The sequence below is a fragment of the Cynocephalus volans genome, chromosome 1, assembly GCF_027409185.1.
Source record: "Cynocephalus volans isolate mCynVol1 chromosome 1, mCynVol1.pri, whole genome shotgun sequence".
Taxonomy (NCBI): domain Eukaryota; kingdom Metazoa; phylum Chordata; class Mammalia; order Dermoptera; family Cynocephalidae; genus Cynocephalus; species Cynocephalus volans.
This window is the reverse complement of record NC_084460.1, coordinates 300,785,023-300,802,277: the sequence shown is the minus strand read 5'-3', so window position 1 is coordinate 300,802,277 and position 17,255 is coordinate 300,785,023. Positions and strand designations below refer to the sequence as shown.

Genomic DNA, 17,255 nt, shown 5'->3' with positions numbered 1-17,255 from the left:
CCATTTTAATTACAGATGACCTTTATACCTATGTAGTTGGACATAATCTGTCTATACAGGTATAAAACCAAAGAAATTCATTTTAGATTAAGAAAAGCTGCTTTTTTGTTTTGTTTTGGTGTAATTTCTATGGATTTACTTTGCCCCATGATCCTACTGATTGTCAGCAAACTAACACAGTGATGCAGGGTGTATCAGCTGAGTTCATGTTGAGTAATAGGAAGTGAATCTGTAATAAGAATTGGGACACCATGTGAGAAGATGAAGATATGTCATGAATTCCACATTATCTATGTAAAGTGGGATGGAAACATGCACCATGCTCCCACTCTGCAGGGCGCTGTCAGGTACACAGGAAGCTTGCTGGGAAGTGTGAGGTGTGGTGACCTTGCCAGGTGGGCCTTCCAGCACCTTGGCCATTGGGCTTTCCAGCACCTTGGCCATTGGGCTCTTCATCCATGAAAACCAAGGGCAAGCCAGGCAGTAACTGATGGTTTGCTCACAGAGAACAATCTAGGTAGTAAGGGTGTGCGTGGGCCTTGGGGGGAGGGACAAGATAAATTACTTTATTTCTACTTTTTTAAAATTCAAAATAACTGCATTATGAAACAGAGAAGGTTATGGTCTAAAATTATGAATACTTTTGTTCTTAGAACTATGAAGCTTTCAAAATTCGGAAAGTTTGTTTAAAAAATCAGTTTAACACACTGGCTATTTGGAAAAAGTCACTGCTTTCCAGCTGGGTGTGGTGGAGAAGCAGGGAGAGGAAGTGAGGTGCTGTTGGGAAAATAGAATAATTTAATCAGGCTCCCTTTGCCTCAGGGCCAGTTGGGGGTGGTTCAGTGCATTCTCTGTAAACAAATTGGGGGTGGAGTTAGTGTGCATACGTGGTGCTGTGGCTGGGCTAGCGACTGTCTCGGGCGTCTGCACCCCTCAGCACGGCCATGCTCTGGAACCTACGGCTTACAAGGACCTGTTTGCCGGTTACCTAGCTCATACACCTCCATGTGAGGGGTCTGGTGACCTGGCCTGGCATGTGAGGGGTCTGAGGACCCAGCCTGGCATGTGAAGGGTTTGTGAGCCAGTCTGGACAGTGGGCTTGAGGGTTCTGTGAGCTCCAGGCCCAGCCCTAGCTCACAGTTGGCCCAGTTGGCAGGATTACAGGCAGGTAGAAGTAGCCCTACACGTGCCCAGACCCATCCACCCATCCTCGAGGAGGAGCTTCTGTGGGACAGAGGCAGAAGCTTCCTTCTTGTTCTCTTCTTTCCTTTGTGCCTTTTGATTTTCCTGCTTAATTTTTTGCTCAAACCTGAGAAGTGCTCATGGTAAACCTGCTAATGGAAGTAAAAGCCAGAGGACTTGCTCCCACACCTCAAGTTTTCCATGTCCCATGGCGCTACTGAGAAAGTGTTAAAGGAACAATCCCAGGAGGCTTAGAAGTACTGTTATCTCTTCAAAATGATGAGTGGGTCTCAGAGAATGAGCAGGTTCAATAAAAGCTGCATTCTTGATTTCCTGCTTTCTTCTCTCCCAGCAAGCGCAACACCACTGCACAGCTCCTTTGTCCTTCATTCCTCAGTGAGTAGCTTCACCCGGCAACACCCACATCCAGCCCCACAGAAAGTACTGATGGATCAGCTTTCAAAATATATCCCAGATCGGAGCACCCCTCCCAGCTCCCTGGCGGCCATCCCCGACCCAGCCTTGGCTCTCCCTCCTGCCTCTGCTCGCGCCCCGCAGAGTCGCTGAGCTGAACCTGCACAGCACACGTCAGAGCTCGAGGGCCTCACGGTGGCCTCCAGGACCCGGGCTGTCTCCTCTCTCTCTGCCCCTGCTTCCTCGGCTCCCACCCCATGGGAAGCCCCCGAGCCTCTGCCACCTCAAAGCCTTCGCACTTGCTGTTCCCTCCACCTGGAATGCTCTTCCTTGGGATAGGTCACACGCCTGCTTCTCACGTGTCCTCAGGTGTCTGCTCACATGTCGCCGCCACCTTGTGAGAGCCCTCTTGGATCAATTTTTCTAGAGAATCACCCCAATCATGCTCCAAGCACGTGATTCTGATTTCCAGCACACTATGCCACGTCATGAGTCATCTCCTCTTCACTAGTGGAAGTTTGGGATGCAGCACTAGTGGAAGTTTGGGGTGCAGGGACTTGGCATTGTTCAAAGCTGTGTCCTCAGAATCATGACAGTTGCTTAGTAACTGGTGCAGTAAACCTAGCGGACGAAGAGGTGACGTGACGTGGACCTCACAGCTGGAGTGAGTGATGTGGAGAGATGGGCCAGCAGCGGGCTGCGCTTGTGTTTGAGAGCTGGTCCTGATCTTGATCAAGACAACCTTCCTTGTGTCCCCAGCGTGGTTTCTTCCTCTTTAATATGGGAACGATGATCATATCCATGCCATTTATGTCCCCGGGAAGGACTAAATGAACTAGTGTGGATCAGACGCTCACACAGGTGCCTGACCCATAGTGAGCGCCCAGTCAGAGTCAGCTGTCGCTGCTTCAAGTTGAGAATGTAAGCAGGGCTTCTTTGTTTAATTCTACCACGATCTGGCAAGAATAATGGTTTAGAAAAAGGAAGTATAGGGCCGAGCCCGTGGCTCACTTGGGAGAGTGCGGCGCTGGGAGCGTGGCAATGCTCCCGCCGCAGGTTCGGATCCTATATAGGAATGGCCGGTGCACTCACTGGCTGAGTGCCGGTCACGAAAAAGACAAAAAAAAAAGAAAGAAAAAGGAAGTATATGTTCAGTGAATTGAAGAAAACATCCTAAACAGTGCTAGGGGAGTAAGTCTTTCACTCCTGGGACCCTGTCAGCTGTGGGTGAAGCACACGTGGAGCAGACGTTTGCTGGGGAGGCCACCCAGGCGGGTGTCCCTTGGGCAGCTGCTGCTGCAGGGTCAGCCCCAGGGTTAGAAGGTCATGGAGTCTGCTGGGCACTAGGCCAGCCCCTACCTCGTGCTCTTTCCTTCTCAATGACGTTTGGCCGCAGGTTGGTCACTTCTGAAACCAAGCATCAGAGTGAGAAGGTGAAGGACCCCAGAACACACCATGCGCCACTGTCCAGTCTGGCAGCTCCATTTTCCCTCTTGCTCCAGGGCTCTCAGGAACCATTCCCTATTGTGGAGCTCCACAGCCACAGTTAACATGCCCACCCAGACTTTCTCCAAATGGCCATTTTTGGTTTATTGTTATGAATTAGTGACTCATCTCATGAGCTGCTTATTAATATGTACCTATTTTCTGGCTTCCTGTCACAGAACCACAAACACCTTTTAGCTAATTTGTAATGTTCAGTAAGCAGTGTGGGAAATGTTTGGGAGGATGATTTGTCCATAAAGTGGCTTTCATCGCTGACGCGCACTTTCAGGAGAAGCTTCTGCCGATCAGATGCGCTGCTGGGGGATGGGCCCCATCCGGTCCAGAGGAAGTGGGAGGAGCCAGGGAAGGCTCTGGCTGGCTCTGTGTTCTGTGCCTGGTCCTCTACCCATGTTCCTTTATTTACTCCTCATACCAACGCACGTCTCCACTCCACAGATGAGGAAACTCAGCCGCAGAGGTTAAGGCACAGGATTGCCAGTGAAGCCAGGGGGTCTGACCCCACCAGGCCCCCAGGGCGTGACCTCCTCCCTGGCAGGGATCTCCTTGTACCTGGGGAAGGGTTGCATTCAGGTGGACTTCTTGGCAGTTAAGAGGTGTGTGTTCAGAAAATAGGATGTCTGCAAAAAAGCAGAAGTGGGGGTAAAGGTGAGGAGCATGTCCCTTGGTTTTCCCTGCATGCAGGCTGGTCTGGCAGTGGAGGAGGTGTGGTTATTTATGAGGAGACATCAGAGTTGCTTCAGTCTTTGCCAGTAACGGCATCACCTTTCATCATGGCTAACTCAATCGAAGGGAACCTATCCAGAGAACTATTGTAAATTAGTCATGGTGATTCTGCTTTGTGTTTGTTCTTTTGCCGCACCCCCATCTCACTTCTGTTATGCATTACTTCTTACACAGGCCTCGGGGAATCTGCACATTTTGCATCCGAGGTTGTTTTTCCCTCCTACGCCTCCAGCACTCTACAAGACAGCTTTGAAATGACTCACCCGATTATGTCCTCTCCACAGGGCAGATGGACACCCTCCCGGGAGCAGAGACGGAGGCTGTTTTCAAAGGCGGGCTAGGACATTTTCTCCTGACTCGCTAAACCATTTATAAACGGTTGAGCTGGGCTGTGCCACTCGGCAGGGGCAGCTACGAGCTGTCCATCTGCGTGTTGTCTTATTTAGGGAGGAGGGAGAACGGCCAGACCAGTCCCTGGAGAACCGTCTGGAAGAGTCGTGAGAAACTCCCTCCAGGAAACGCCTGCCTCTGCCCGTGGAGAACAGACCCAGGCTTTGTCTCCTCTTCCAGAATGGTGACGGCAGAGCTGTTTTCTTTTACTCATTCCTTCGTGTCCTTGCTCTGTCACCTGCCCCTCCCTTGTTCAGAGGTGCCAGGGCACCGGTGGGGACAGGACAGACCCTGCTCCACCCTGAGCAGCTCCTGGTCAGTGCACAAATGTGCTGAGTTCCCCCAGGTAGTTGTCCTCATGGTTTGTGGCCCGAGCTTCATCACCAGACTCCTGGTTCTGTGGGTCACATCTCCAATAGGTGTGAGCAAGGTGGCGTTTTCCTCTTTTTGCATTTGCTCCAAGAAGATTCCCCACGTGATGTGCTGCTACTGTTTCTTCTGTGACTCACTCACAGCTTCAGTCTTTCTACTTGGTGGCTGAGTGTCTGGGGCAAAGGCATCAGCACATCCTGCCCTGGTCAGCCTGATGATGCTGTGGGTGTCAGAAAAGAGGCCTTGCCGGGCGCCTCGCCCCGGGGGCCACTCTGCCTGTCTTGGGGCTACCCCACTGTGGGAGCAGCAAGCGCCCAGCCTGCCAGGGCCAGTGCAGCAGGCCCAAGCCTTCGCTTTGTGTCGCGTCCCTTTTCACATGCTCGGGTGCTCAGAACCTGCTCATCAAACTGAATGTATTCACAAGTGTGCAAGCACTGAATAGGTGGGGCTGGTGACAAACTGCGGATTGTTAGGAAACTCTGCAACAGACAAGCTGGGTAGATCACCTAGCAGGTGCCAAGCGAAGACAAATTTTACTGAACAGAAAGTGAGGGCTTTATTCTTGGCATCTCTTCAAAAACTTTTCTTATGAAAAATTTCAAACACAAATGAAGAGGGACTAGTTCATGGAGTGACCCCAATGCCTGTCTCCCACCTCCAGAACCCTGAGGTTTTCCTCCTGGCCCGCTTCATCTTCCCCTTCCCCATCTCTGTTTTCTGAGAATTTACAACAAATCCCAGATGCCATAACATTTTCCCACGAATACTTCAGAGTGTGTATCTGACAGATGTGATCCCATTGTCACACTCAACAAAATAAATAATGATTCGTAAGTATCATCTTAGACCCAAGCCATGTTGAGTTTTTACTGGTTGTCTTTAAAAAATGTCTTTCTACAGTCATTTGATCAAATCAGGATGCAAACATTGTGACTGGTCAGTGTCTCTGAAATCTCTGTAGCCTAAGGCTGTGCCACCTCCTCTGTCCCGCCCACTGTGGGCCATGAAGGAGCAGGGTCCTTTGTCCTGGGGATTTTCTCATTCAAGACTTTCAACCTATCATAGGCCCCTAGTGTCCTTTGAACACATTCCTCAAACCCACTCTTCCTGTAAACTGGTAGCTAGAGCTAGTTTGATTCTGAGGGGAGAGACAAGGATACTTCATAGATTATCCTTGACATCTTAAAAGTCTGCCTGACTACCCTGAAGGAAAAAATACAGCTTTGAGAAAGAGAGTATTTCTAACATTTTCATTTTCTCTAATAAATACATATAAACTGTGTTGGACGTACTTGAGGAATTCACAACACTTACCCATTAAAGTTTAAGTTCTGTTAAAGGGCAGATACAAGCTTCACCGTAGAACTTTGGTGTTTTTCAGTCATCTGCGCAGTGGGGAAAAGCAAAACGTAATGCATTGGGACACTTGAGGCTATTAGCAAGACACAGGGAGGCGCAGGTGGTGGCAGTGAGCCTACCCAGCGTCTGAGTATGTTCCTGGTACGCAGGGTCCAGGCTGCAAAATAGAGGGAGGACCAGGGCCAGGGGGATGTGGGACAGGGTGATGGGGCCGGAGGGATGGCAAGGCAGGGTGATAGTGGGGTTGGGGGGATGACAGGACAGGGTGATGGCAGAGCTGGGGGGTGGCGGGACAGTGTGATGTTGAGGCCTGGGGGATGGTGGGACAGGGTGATTTTGAGGTGGGGGCGTGGCAGGGCTGCTCAGCAAAGAGGTGGCAAAGCAGAGGGCAGGGCAGAGTGCCAGTCCTGCTTGGGGCAGGATCTTGATCCCCTGTGGGGTGTTCAGGTCAGGAGAAGGACCCAGGAGGAATTTGAGTATTTGGCTGACCTCATACATCATTTCTGTCTCAGCCATGGCACTTCAGTCTACTGAACTCTCTTTTATAATTTAATTGAACGAGGGCATCAAAATGCTAGTAAAATATTAGCTTCACGGTGGCCCACAGGGTCAGCGTGGTGACCACTGAACCCAAACAGATTCCCCATTAATTCCACGCTAACACACTACGTGCAGGGGAGGTTTTGTACGTAGGTGTGCACCCCACCATGCCCTCCCAAGCGTGGGGGAGCTTTTGGCCTCTGTGCACAACGCTTCACCATGGACACCTACCTGTTTGGTGTAGGCCAGGGGCTCTTTTCCTCATGGTGGTCCTCCTGGCAGAAGGGGTTTCCTTCTGTATTTACTCAGACAAAAGACAAGTCATTTCTCACCAGACAAGACAACTTAGTAATTTTTTTTTTGTTCTTGCTATAAAGGCTAACCTATTTTAACTTTCTCCCTAGCCTCTATCTTAATAACAACACACTCACACAGCAACACAAATACCCCTACCTCAGGAATTCTGCCCTCACTCGTTAAATTTGGTTTTGAAGATACATGGGGGTTCTCTGGTTCAACATTCCTTTCAGTTCAGTACCCAGCATCCCAGTGAGCCCTCATCCTCCTAGAGTGGCATCGGTCCCCGATGTGAAGTGACAGGGAATGCCTGGGATGCCTCCTTCTGAGGCTGACACCTCTCATGCAGAAGGCACCTCCATGGCACCCTCTCACCTTCCAGAAACTCCTCCTCCTCACAGACGTAGCAGGGAGCGATGATGGATTGGAGCCAGAACTCACACTGACACTCAGATATTTACAAGGGAGAGACCCATTTCCTTTGCCTGCATTTCTGGCAAGTTCTTTACTAGATTGAGCTTACAACAGATTAGAAAGGTGGGGGCAATGGGGAGGAAAGCAGGGGATCATCATTCCTATTGCAAGAAAATGAGCTACTTGCCAGACTCTTGGTAACCCATGAGATGCATAATTAATTTTCACACAAATCTTCTAAACAGGTCTGTTGACATCCCTGCCCCAGAGATGCACAGAGGAGTCTGAGAAATACCAACCCAGGAGTCCAGGGGCACTTTCTGGCCAGTCAGCACCTCTGCTTCTACTGTCTCCTCGGGGAGCCCAGAACTAGGCTGCCCTCCGCCTCTGGGGTGCTCCACCTGCCTGCCTGGGATATTCACTCCTGAGAAGTAGATGGGGAAGGAAGCCTTGTGTAATTTTTACAGTGTGGGCTGCACATGTGACATTCTTTCAGAGAATGTGGTATGGACAGGATATAGGAAGAGCACCTTCACAGTGGAGAAACCTGAGACACTGACTCAGACACGTGATCAAGGTGCACGTCAACAGGTCCTGTTGATAGCAGGTGTACTTAATGTGATAAGAAGGTTACTTTACCCCTGGTCTTCCTCTCAAGAACACACAACCCCAGTCTAATCGTGACAAAAACATCTGACAGTCCCAGTGGAGGGACATTCTATAACATACCCAACCAGTGCTGCTCAAAACTGTCAAGGTCATCAAAATCAGGAAAGGTCTGAGACACCGTCACAGCCAAGAGGAGCCTGAGGAGATGTGACAATAAATGACGAGGGGTCCCAGATAGGGTTCTGGAACAGAAATGGGACATTAGGGGAAAACTGAGGAAATCTGAACAACGTGTGGACTTTCATTAATGATTACTCAAACACACCATCCTGATGTAAGATGTTAACAATAGGGGAAGCAAAGTGCAGGATACATGAGAATGCTGTACTATTTTTAATTTTTCTGCAAACCCACAACTGTTCTAAAATACAAATTAAAAAAGAAAAGAAAAGAAAAAAAAAGATGGACAGGACAATTGGCTACAATGGAGACTTTGAATTATTACTCTGCCAGATTCCCATCGGGTACTCGGTTAGGACGACGAGGCGTGTGCTGCTGTGAGTGCAGTCATACCCACTTCAGTTTTTCATCCTGGCCAATCCCCCACCACGCTCATTTTAGGATATTAATTTATCCAGTTCTGCTTGTATGTTTGTGTCAAAAGATTGAAGTGCGGAGCTAAGGCTGAAATGTGGGGCTGAGGTCTACAACTCTTTAGGACCAAAAGTAGAAAAGGTCTAACTCTAATCCCTTAATTATATCTGTATTACTTTTGTTCATTTTCTGCTTAAAATTCACTGGACCTGACCAAGTTGGCTTATCCCAAGAATGCAAAGTTGGTTTGACATGAGAAAAGGAATTTTACTATATTACTAGGTGGAAGGGGTAATTATTTAATAATCTGAATTGATACAAAAAAGCTTAATAAAGCTAAGCAAACATATATAGTTTAAAAATATGTCTTACAAACCCGGAATAGAAGGGAACTTCCTTAACCCAATAGTTATCTGCCAGAAACCTACAGCAAGCTTTGTGCTTACTGGTAAAACAGAAAAACATTTCCATTAAGATCAGAAAAAAGACAAGGGTGTCCTCTGTCTCTGTTTCTGTTCAGTAATATGGTGTGGGAATGCTTTTAATATTTTACCAGTGTGTAGGTCCCAGTCAATACAATAAGACAAGAGAAAGAAATAAAAGGCACAACATCTAGAAAAGAAAGAAACGAAACTATCATTATTCATAGGTGACATGACTCTACGTAGAAAATTAAAAATACAGATAAGTGATTTCATTGAGTTTAGCAGGGTTTTAAGATATACAACCAATTCTAAGATATACAACCAATATTTAAAAATTAATTGTATTTCTATATACTAGCAAATTGAAATTTAAAATACTATTTATACTATTTTAAATAAAGTATGAAATACCTAGGAAAAAATCCAAAGATGTTCAAGACCTCTACACTAAAATTCTGAAACATTTCTGAGAGAAATCAAATGAGGTAATATTTGATGTTCATGGGTTGGCAGACACAGTAGTGCAGAGCTTCCAGTCCTATCAAGTCTAGAGCAGTCCAAGTCAAAGTTTCAATTTTTTTTTTTTTTTGGCGGACTTGATAAGCTAATTTTAAAATTTATGTGGCAGAGCAAAGGGCCAATATTGCCCGAGATGATTCTAAATAAGAAAATAGGGCTTTTTTTACCTTGCCAGATATTAAGAATCATTGTAAAGTTATGATGGTTAAGACAGTATGATTATTGGCACAGGTGTAAACAAGTTGGCCTATAGGACTGAAATTTGGCTTGTCACAAAATCAATGTTGCTGATGAGTGGTAATGGTGAGGGGACATTGAGCTGTGCTCATGGAAAAATAAAGCCAAAAAACCCTACCTCATGCTGTATTACAAAAATCAGACCCAAGTAGATGAGAGACTTATGTATAAAAGGGAAAACCACAAAACTTTTAGATGACAGTATGTTAAAATATTGGTGCAACCTCCAAGCAGGAGAGAATTTCTTGCATGTAATTGAGGATTAATGGTCAGAATTTTATTATTTATTTATTTATTTATTTTTCTTTTTTTTGTGACCAGTAAGGGGATCGCAACCCTTGGTTTGGTGTCACCCGCACCGCGCTCAGCCAGGGAGCGCACCGGCCATCCCTATACAGGATCTGAGCCTGCGGCGCCGCACTCTCCCGAGTGAGCCATGGGGTCGGCCCAATGGTCAGAATTTTTAAAGAATTCTTCTGAATCAGTAAGAAAAAGACAAACAACCCAATTGGGAAAAAATTGGACAAAAAACTTAGAGTCCAGAATAACCAGTAAACATGTAAAAAGATGCTCATTCGTTGTCGTTAGTCATGCAGAAAAGGCAAATTAAACCTCAGTGAGCTCCCTTTCACCCCTGCTCCCCAATTAGGCAACCCATGTGTGGGTTTTTCCTGTGCTATCTTTATTGGCCCAGGAAACATAATTTCTTAGGTGGCAGTAAGATGCCTCTGTAACCACGTATATCAGCAAAGTGGTTGAACCATTTTATCCAGTGGCTGAAGTTTTTTTTTTTAATTTTCTTATTATGTGAGCTTTGTCATAGAAATTGCTCGAGGTGTCTACTTTATGCCACTACCTGGCTGGTTAACTGTGCCCTGGTCTGGACCCATGTGCTCTTTGTGGGGAGAGCTCGGGTGGCTCAGTTGTCTCTGGGGGTGGGGTGGCCTTGAGAGGGCTTCATAGTGTGGCTTAAAACATCTAGGTGCCAGGCTGGGCTCATCTCTTACCTGTGTAACTTTTCTAGCTGGGCTCTGTAGAAGGCCCTGTATACTCTTTGATGTTCTATAGAAATTTTGGAAACTTAAATGAATTGTAATTGTAATGTGCTTTTCTTACTCTCTCTCTTTCTTTTTTTTCTGGTGTTCTCTTATCTTTGCCTACCCTCCCTCCCCACCTCTCTCTGTTAGTCCTGATTAGAGAAGTTCCTAGGGGAATTTGTCTATTGTGATTTGAAGCCCTAGGTGGGAGGCACCTGTCTCAGTTGAGTAGCCTTTGGCCCCAGGACCAGCTTCAGACCTGCAGCTGGTGTGGTTGATACAGAAGTGGGTCTAGGTGGCACTCATGGAGCGATCCTGGGCAAACTGTTTGGCCATTAGGGCCGTTTCCCCAAGTGAAAAGTGAAGGACTAGGCCAGGGGAGTTGCAAGAGGTTCCTCTGGCTCCAGACGGCTAAAATTCTGGTTAGAAACACCCACCTGTGCATCATAGTAGGGGGATTCTGAATCAAATCCTCTGTCTGTCTTAGCCCTGCGCCTCCAGTGGAGAGGACACTTAATGACAGCAAGTCATTATTTTCTGCAGGGCCCTGCCATCTCAAAAGGTCCCGCTCTGCCCGTTTCCTTGCAAGCAAGATGCCATCAGCCACAGTTGAACATGTGCTCCCTGTGCTTTCATTGCATTGCAGCAAATCACTGTGACCGGGACACAGAGGACGCCCATTCTCTGTAACCTCTTCTGGATGTGCGTCTTGTCTTCCAGCTCCCTATGCTGATTAAAATGCCATTTGAGGACATGCAGCACCATAGTCCCATCCAGCGGAGTTTCCAAAAATAGATTCTTAAGAGGAGATAGATAAGGGGAAAGCCAGGGTGTTTGATGAGGAAGTGGTGCTTTGATTCCCTTCTTTCTTTTTTTCTTGCTTGTAAATGTTAGGTTCTTACTACTGCTTTCTCCTCAGTCTTAGAAATTTCCACACAAAGGCAGATAAACACGGACGTTACGCTTTTCATTACTAATTTCATTTTAACTCACTGTGGAATATGGTTTCTGAAAAAATATAGCATTAAGAAGCAATTCTGTGTACACTCATGTGCCAGGTTATCTTCATGGCCTGGCACACAGTCTACCTGGCCGTGACCCTGCAGCTGGCCTATTTCCTCCTGGCGAGGGCTGGTCTATGCCCGGTGGTTAAATGGTCACCACTGGCAGTGTTTTCAGGTCTGGGTTCCAAAGCTGTCTTTCCTTCTAATGCAGTCTGCTGTATTTCCCACTCTGCCCTCAGGACTCTGTCCAGCTTAACGTTTGAAGTGTGTTTGTTGAGAATTGACACGCGGAGCTAGGTCATGAGGCCCTCAGTTGGTTACTGTGATGCTGATGCAGGATGTGCCCCACTCCGGCCGCTGCATTACCTTCTTGTCTTCTGTGACTGGATGTGTGCTGCACATCCCGGCACAGGGGCCCACTGGCATTTGGGATGTGTTGTTAGGTCTTTTCTCCATAGCTAGGTGTCAAACCTCCAGAGCTAGGGATGGGCCCTGCCCTGCTCTGTGTTTCTTGTAGCCCTGAGTTGTGCGTGGGGCCTGGGGTCACGCCCTCGCCCCCAGGACTGGCAATCTCAGGAGCTGGCACTGCGAGGTGTGAACATCAGGGAGCCCTCCCTTCCCGCCGCCTGTCTCCCTGTGCCCAGGCTGTTCTTGGCCATGGTGCCATTGTTTGCTTCCGATCAGAGATGCCTCCCAGTTACTTGGGGTGTTGCTCAGCTCTGGGGAGCCCTCGGAGGAGGGTTCTGTTGGTGTGGGGCCCGACCATCCATTCTATCAACTGCCTTCTGTCAAAACACTTTATTTTAGGCTTCTTACTTATGGCTATTGCCTCAGAACCCTCTTCATAATTAGGGATGCGGTGTCTGCTTATGGTATCCAGGTGAATGAATGATTTGTTGAGGAGCCAGGACAGAGAAGAGCACGGGAGTGGTCTTGTCCTAGAGAGACTGCTGGCCACATGTCCAGCTGACTTGAGCCAGTGCTGCTTGTGGGCTTTGGGCTGCAGGTGTAACAAGGGCCCTTCGAGGCATCTGTGTGTTGAGAGACTCTCCTGCGGTTTTCAGATAGTTCCACAGACTTGCTTCTCTCCCTGAGAGGCAGGGCACTTTGTATTAACCTAATGCTGAGTCAGAACAGTTTTCACTCCAGATATGTCTATGTCATTCCACAGAGATGTGGAAATGGCAGGATTGGGGGTTTGCATTTACAGGTTATGAGATGCCAGCCAGGCCTGATCTTGTATAGTGAGAACAAGTAGCCTCCCTGTATGGTAAAAGAAGAAATATATCTGGTCTTTGTCCTGGTTCCTGGCACAGGGCTCTTAAAATCCTTGGAATTTCCGGAGTGTTGGGAGTGTCTTTTGTTATTCATAAGGAGCTCCTTTTCACTCACTTCTGAGTTTATGCTAATGAAGCGATTTAGGGTTGGGCCCCTAGATAGCCCCAGGATGGGGCTGTCACCAGAAAGATCAGGAGATTAGAGGGGTTGGGACTTTCAGTCCCACCCACTGTCTGGGGGAGGGTGGCCACATAGTGGGTTATAGAAACTCTTGAACTTCCAGGTTGGGGAACACAGCACACACCTGGAGGAAGGATGGCACACCCTAACACTATGGGGACAGAAGCCCCTGTGTTCGGGACCCTTCTCAGCTTTGCCCTCCGTATTTCTTCATCTGGTTGTTCATTTGTACCCTTAACAATAAACTTGTTCATGTAAGTAAAGTGTTTTCCAAGCTCTATGAGCTGCTCTAGCCAGTTAGAGAACCTGAGGGGAGGGGGTTGTAGCCAGCCGGTCAGAAGTCCAGGCCCCTCAGCTGTGGGTCTGTGTTAACTCTGGGTGTTAGTGTCAGAACCAAATTGCATCCTTGCACGCCCACCTGGTGTCAGAGTTGTTGGTGTCAGAAACCACCCCTCCCTGGCACTGAACAGGATGGGGCACATGAAGTCTAAGGTCTGGTTTACCTATGGAATCTACCATGCTCTTCACACACAGCAGTGTGTTGGTGTGCCAGCTAGTTCGTATGCATGACAATACCCTTCTGAAGGCTGAGTGGGCCATACCCCAACCTGATGCCCAGAAATTTTGTGGATGAGCCAAGACTCAACCAAGCCATACATTGATGTAAACACATGGACAATGCTCTTGAATACGTCTATGAATTGATTTAATGTGTTTTTCTGCTCTATTGTAGTGAACGTAGTATATTATGCATGTGGCTGTGGGGTGACTTGACCTTCAGGGCTCAGGGCAGACACTAACAGCTCAGTCCCAAAGTCAGGACAAGGGCTGTATGAGCTGGGGTGCTGGCCCCACTACTGCTGTGGACTGCCCTGGGAGACACGTTTCCCTGGCTTCTTGCTTCCTGGTTCTAGAGCTTTTGCTCAGATGGACGTTTAAGGGCGGGCCTTGAGGAGACTGTGAGGCAGTTGCAGCTGACAGGCAGTGCCAGTGGAAGCAGGAGGAGCTCCAGATTCCTCAGAACAGGTAGCAGAGCTCTCAGCAGGAGGGTCTCCCCAGCACCTCGCTCCTGACCCCTTCCCACTGGAAAACTGCAGCCAGACCAGGATTTTCAAAAGTGCCTTTGGTGTTTCTGGAAGTACTTACAGTAGGATTCAAGTTTTTAGAAATATGTTTATACTTTTTTTAATTTTTAATTTTTTTTCTACAATAAGCGTTTACTTATTTTCAGGGAAAAGAGTCTTAAAAACTATTTTCCGCCACTGTCTGAAGGCCTCTTTCTGAGTAGCGGTGAAGATTTTCCTGAGACAGGGCATTGTGTTTACAATTCAGCATTAGGGCCATATCCCATTTGGGTGGTGGTGCTCTGGGAGAAAGCCCCCTGAATGTGTGACCAGTCTGGAGGATTGTTTGGGCCTGGCGGTTGCTTCTAAGGTTGTTGTTGGGAAAATAGAATGGTTTGGTCAGGACCCTTGCCTTGGGTCTGGTTGGGTGTGGTTCAGCACATCCTTTGTAAGCAAATTGTATGTGTCTGTGTGTGTGTGTAGTTAGTGTGCATGCGCGCCAATATATCTTTTTAGTTTTGTTGCTATTGTGTTCTTCAGAGAGAGTTTTAGTGACTTAGGCAGGCAGGTGTCTGCCTCAGATGTCTGCCTCAGATGTCTGCCACTCTAGGAGCGGCCATGTTTTCAACCTGCGGCTTCCAAGGATCTGTTTGCCGGTTACCTAGCTCATAGACCTGTGCGTAAGGGGTCTGTCTGGGGACCCAGCCTGGCATGTGAAGGGTTTCTGACCCAGTCTGGAATGGGCTTGAGGGGTCTGGGAGCTTCAAACCCAGCCCTAGCTCGACAATTGGCACTGTGAGCAGGATACCGACATTTGCAGTAGCCAATCAGTTGTCTATGGCCTGCCCCAGGGAACCTGGACTGTCTTACCCCCAAATATGCCCAATGAAGAAGTATCTCACTACTTTGAAAGCTTAAAGTTTGTAGAACCAGGGAGGGGGTTTCAGTTGGTGGGAGAGGACGGTGAATACCAGCCTTTGACTGGGCTGCACCTGAACAGCCCCACACTGGCTCTTGTGCCACTGAGGCTCCCAGGGCCCATGATGCCCACACACGGTTCGGTCCCTTCCTTAGAACGGGCTTCAGATCTCAAGAGGACACTTTTGGATCTCTTCAGGGCCATTGTTTTGTCCTTGGATTGCGAACATCTCCAAGGACACACAGGGGTTGGCTACACTCAGTACTATCCATTTTGGGTAAAAAGTGAGGTTCTATTGCAGAGTAGGTTGACCCGGTGTCACATCTGTTTTCGTCATGCTTTGAAGTTATTTACTGGAGCTTGCTGGCCCCTGCCCCGTGAAATGGGTGCTGTCCCCTAAAATTAGTGGTGAAACGGCCTCCAGTGCAAGCCTGTAATGATGAGCACGCCATTGCGGGGCATTTGCACCACTTGTCAGAAGCTAATTTTAAAAGAAAAGTGCGATTCCTGGAAATGTTGCCAGAGTTTTCTTTCCTTTCTATTTGGAAAAATATAGAAAATCTCAGGCAGTCTAAATCCAGCCTGTGCCAGGTTTAGATGGTGGGTGGGTTCCAATCAGTGAGTCTGAATAGATAGAAACAGTTCCTCCATACAGCCTAAAAGTGGATTGAAAAGTGCTTCGGTGAATCCTAAGCACCCGGCGTGTCTGCGGGTCTAAGCATCCATGTTCTAGTTCCTTTCTTGCCCCGCAGGCACCCTCCACAGCTGCTTTGGATTGAACTCCCAGGGGCTGTATTTCTGTTACTGTCCAGAACATTTGTCAGTATCTGGGAAGAAGATGAGTAGCTCTTCTGTTTTTATTATCTTAATGCTTGTCGTCTCTGCAGAAGAGCCAGCTCCCGATAAACACAAGCAGGTAGAATGTTGTTGCTAAACAGAAGTAAACTGAAATAACCAAGCCTGATGCCCCAAGGCTTGGGGGCCTTGGTGTTGGCCTATCTCCATTGGGGACTGTTGTGATTATTCTACAGAGGAGCTTCCATTTTCTCTGGCAAATAAAAATAATCCTTGATGGCAGTAAAACTGTCCTCCTTTAAAAGTAAGAAGGACACACACATCTCCATCATTTGCCTAGAAGTTGCTCCTTGCAGACTGTCAGTATTAAGTTTTTCTGTTGAAATGCATGCAGTTTCTGAAGCCAGTGCCTTCTCTGTTCTCCAGATGGACTTTCTGGCCGTGACCAGCCAGTGGAGCTGCTGAATCCTGCCCGGGTGAACCACATGCCCAGCACGGGTAAGTCAGCAAACTCTGCCCTGTCTTGCTGGCACTGGGCTGAGCCGAAGGGGGTGTTTTGAGGCTGTGCTTTATTGGGGGATTCAGAGAGAAGGGGGGTGTGTGGGTTATTAGGCTTGTTGAATTTGGGTGCTGTTTCCCCAGGTAATAGAGACCACTGTTTTTGGAAATGCAGTGGACATTGGATTTATGCTAGATGGTACTCCAAAAAGTTCATGGAAAAATAAAATGGAGATAATGCAAATCTTTCCGTGAATTTTTTGAAGACCACTAGTATTTAAGTGACAGAGAAATGCTGATCATTTCTCTCTCGGGCTTTTAAGGGCATGTTATTCCCAAAGGTGCCCCTCACTTGTTTTATGTATGACCACAGGCCCTGATCCATGTGAGAAAACGTGGGGAAGAGTTCTGAGCTTGAGCTGGGGCCAGGCTGGGGCCAGGAGTCCTAGCTGTGGTGTAGCCAGATTCCAGCCATGGGACCACAGACAGAGCAAGCCCTGTCCTTGGGTCTCTGGTTTTTGTTGGTAAAATGAGATAATGGGGTAGTCTGTCTTCCAAGTACCTTTCTGTTCTTTAACAAAAAAGCATCAACTGTGATTCTAAGTTTTCATTGCATAGATAATATTTCATAATGATATATAGATAATATTGTACTTGAAAAGGTGCTTTCCAAGTCTATAGGCTGTGGAACCCCCCCCCCTTTTTTTTCTCTCTCTCTTCTTTTTCTGTAAAACACTTCTCCATGTAGAATTTTCCTGGGTTTAAACCCTGAGCATGGGTACTGTTATTCCCAGGCCACTTGGCCTTATTGAGAATAAAACCTCCTGAAGGTCTGGAGGCTAAGTGAACTTTTGTCCCTGTTCCAGATATGCTCTGAAGGGCAGCTCTGTGGGACCCCT

At 47.7% G+C, this 17,255-nt stretch overlaps 1 protein-coding gene across 11 annotated transcripts in view; it reads left to right on the top strand.

Annotated features, from left to right (window-relative positions):
• Window positions 1-17,255, top strand: part of HDAC4 (histone deacetylase 4) — a 308,256-nt gene that overhangs the window by 116,831 nt on the left and 174,170 nt on the right. For all 11 annotated transcript variants that reach the window (XM_063099194.1, XM_063099201.1, XM_063099228.1 and 8 more), the window contains one exon: window positions 16,285-16,356. In XM_063099194.1, the coding sequence (XP_062955264.1) occupies window positions 16,285-16,356 (72 nt within the window). The remainder of the gene's footprint in view (window positions 1-16,284; window positions 16,357-17,255) is intronic.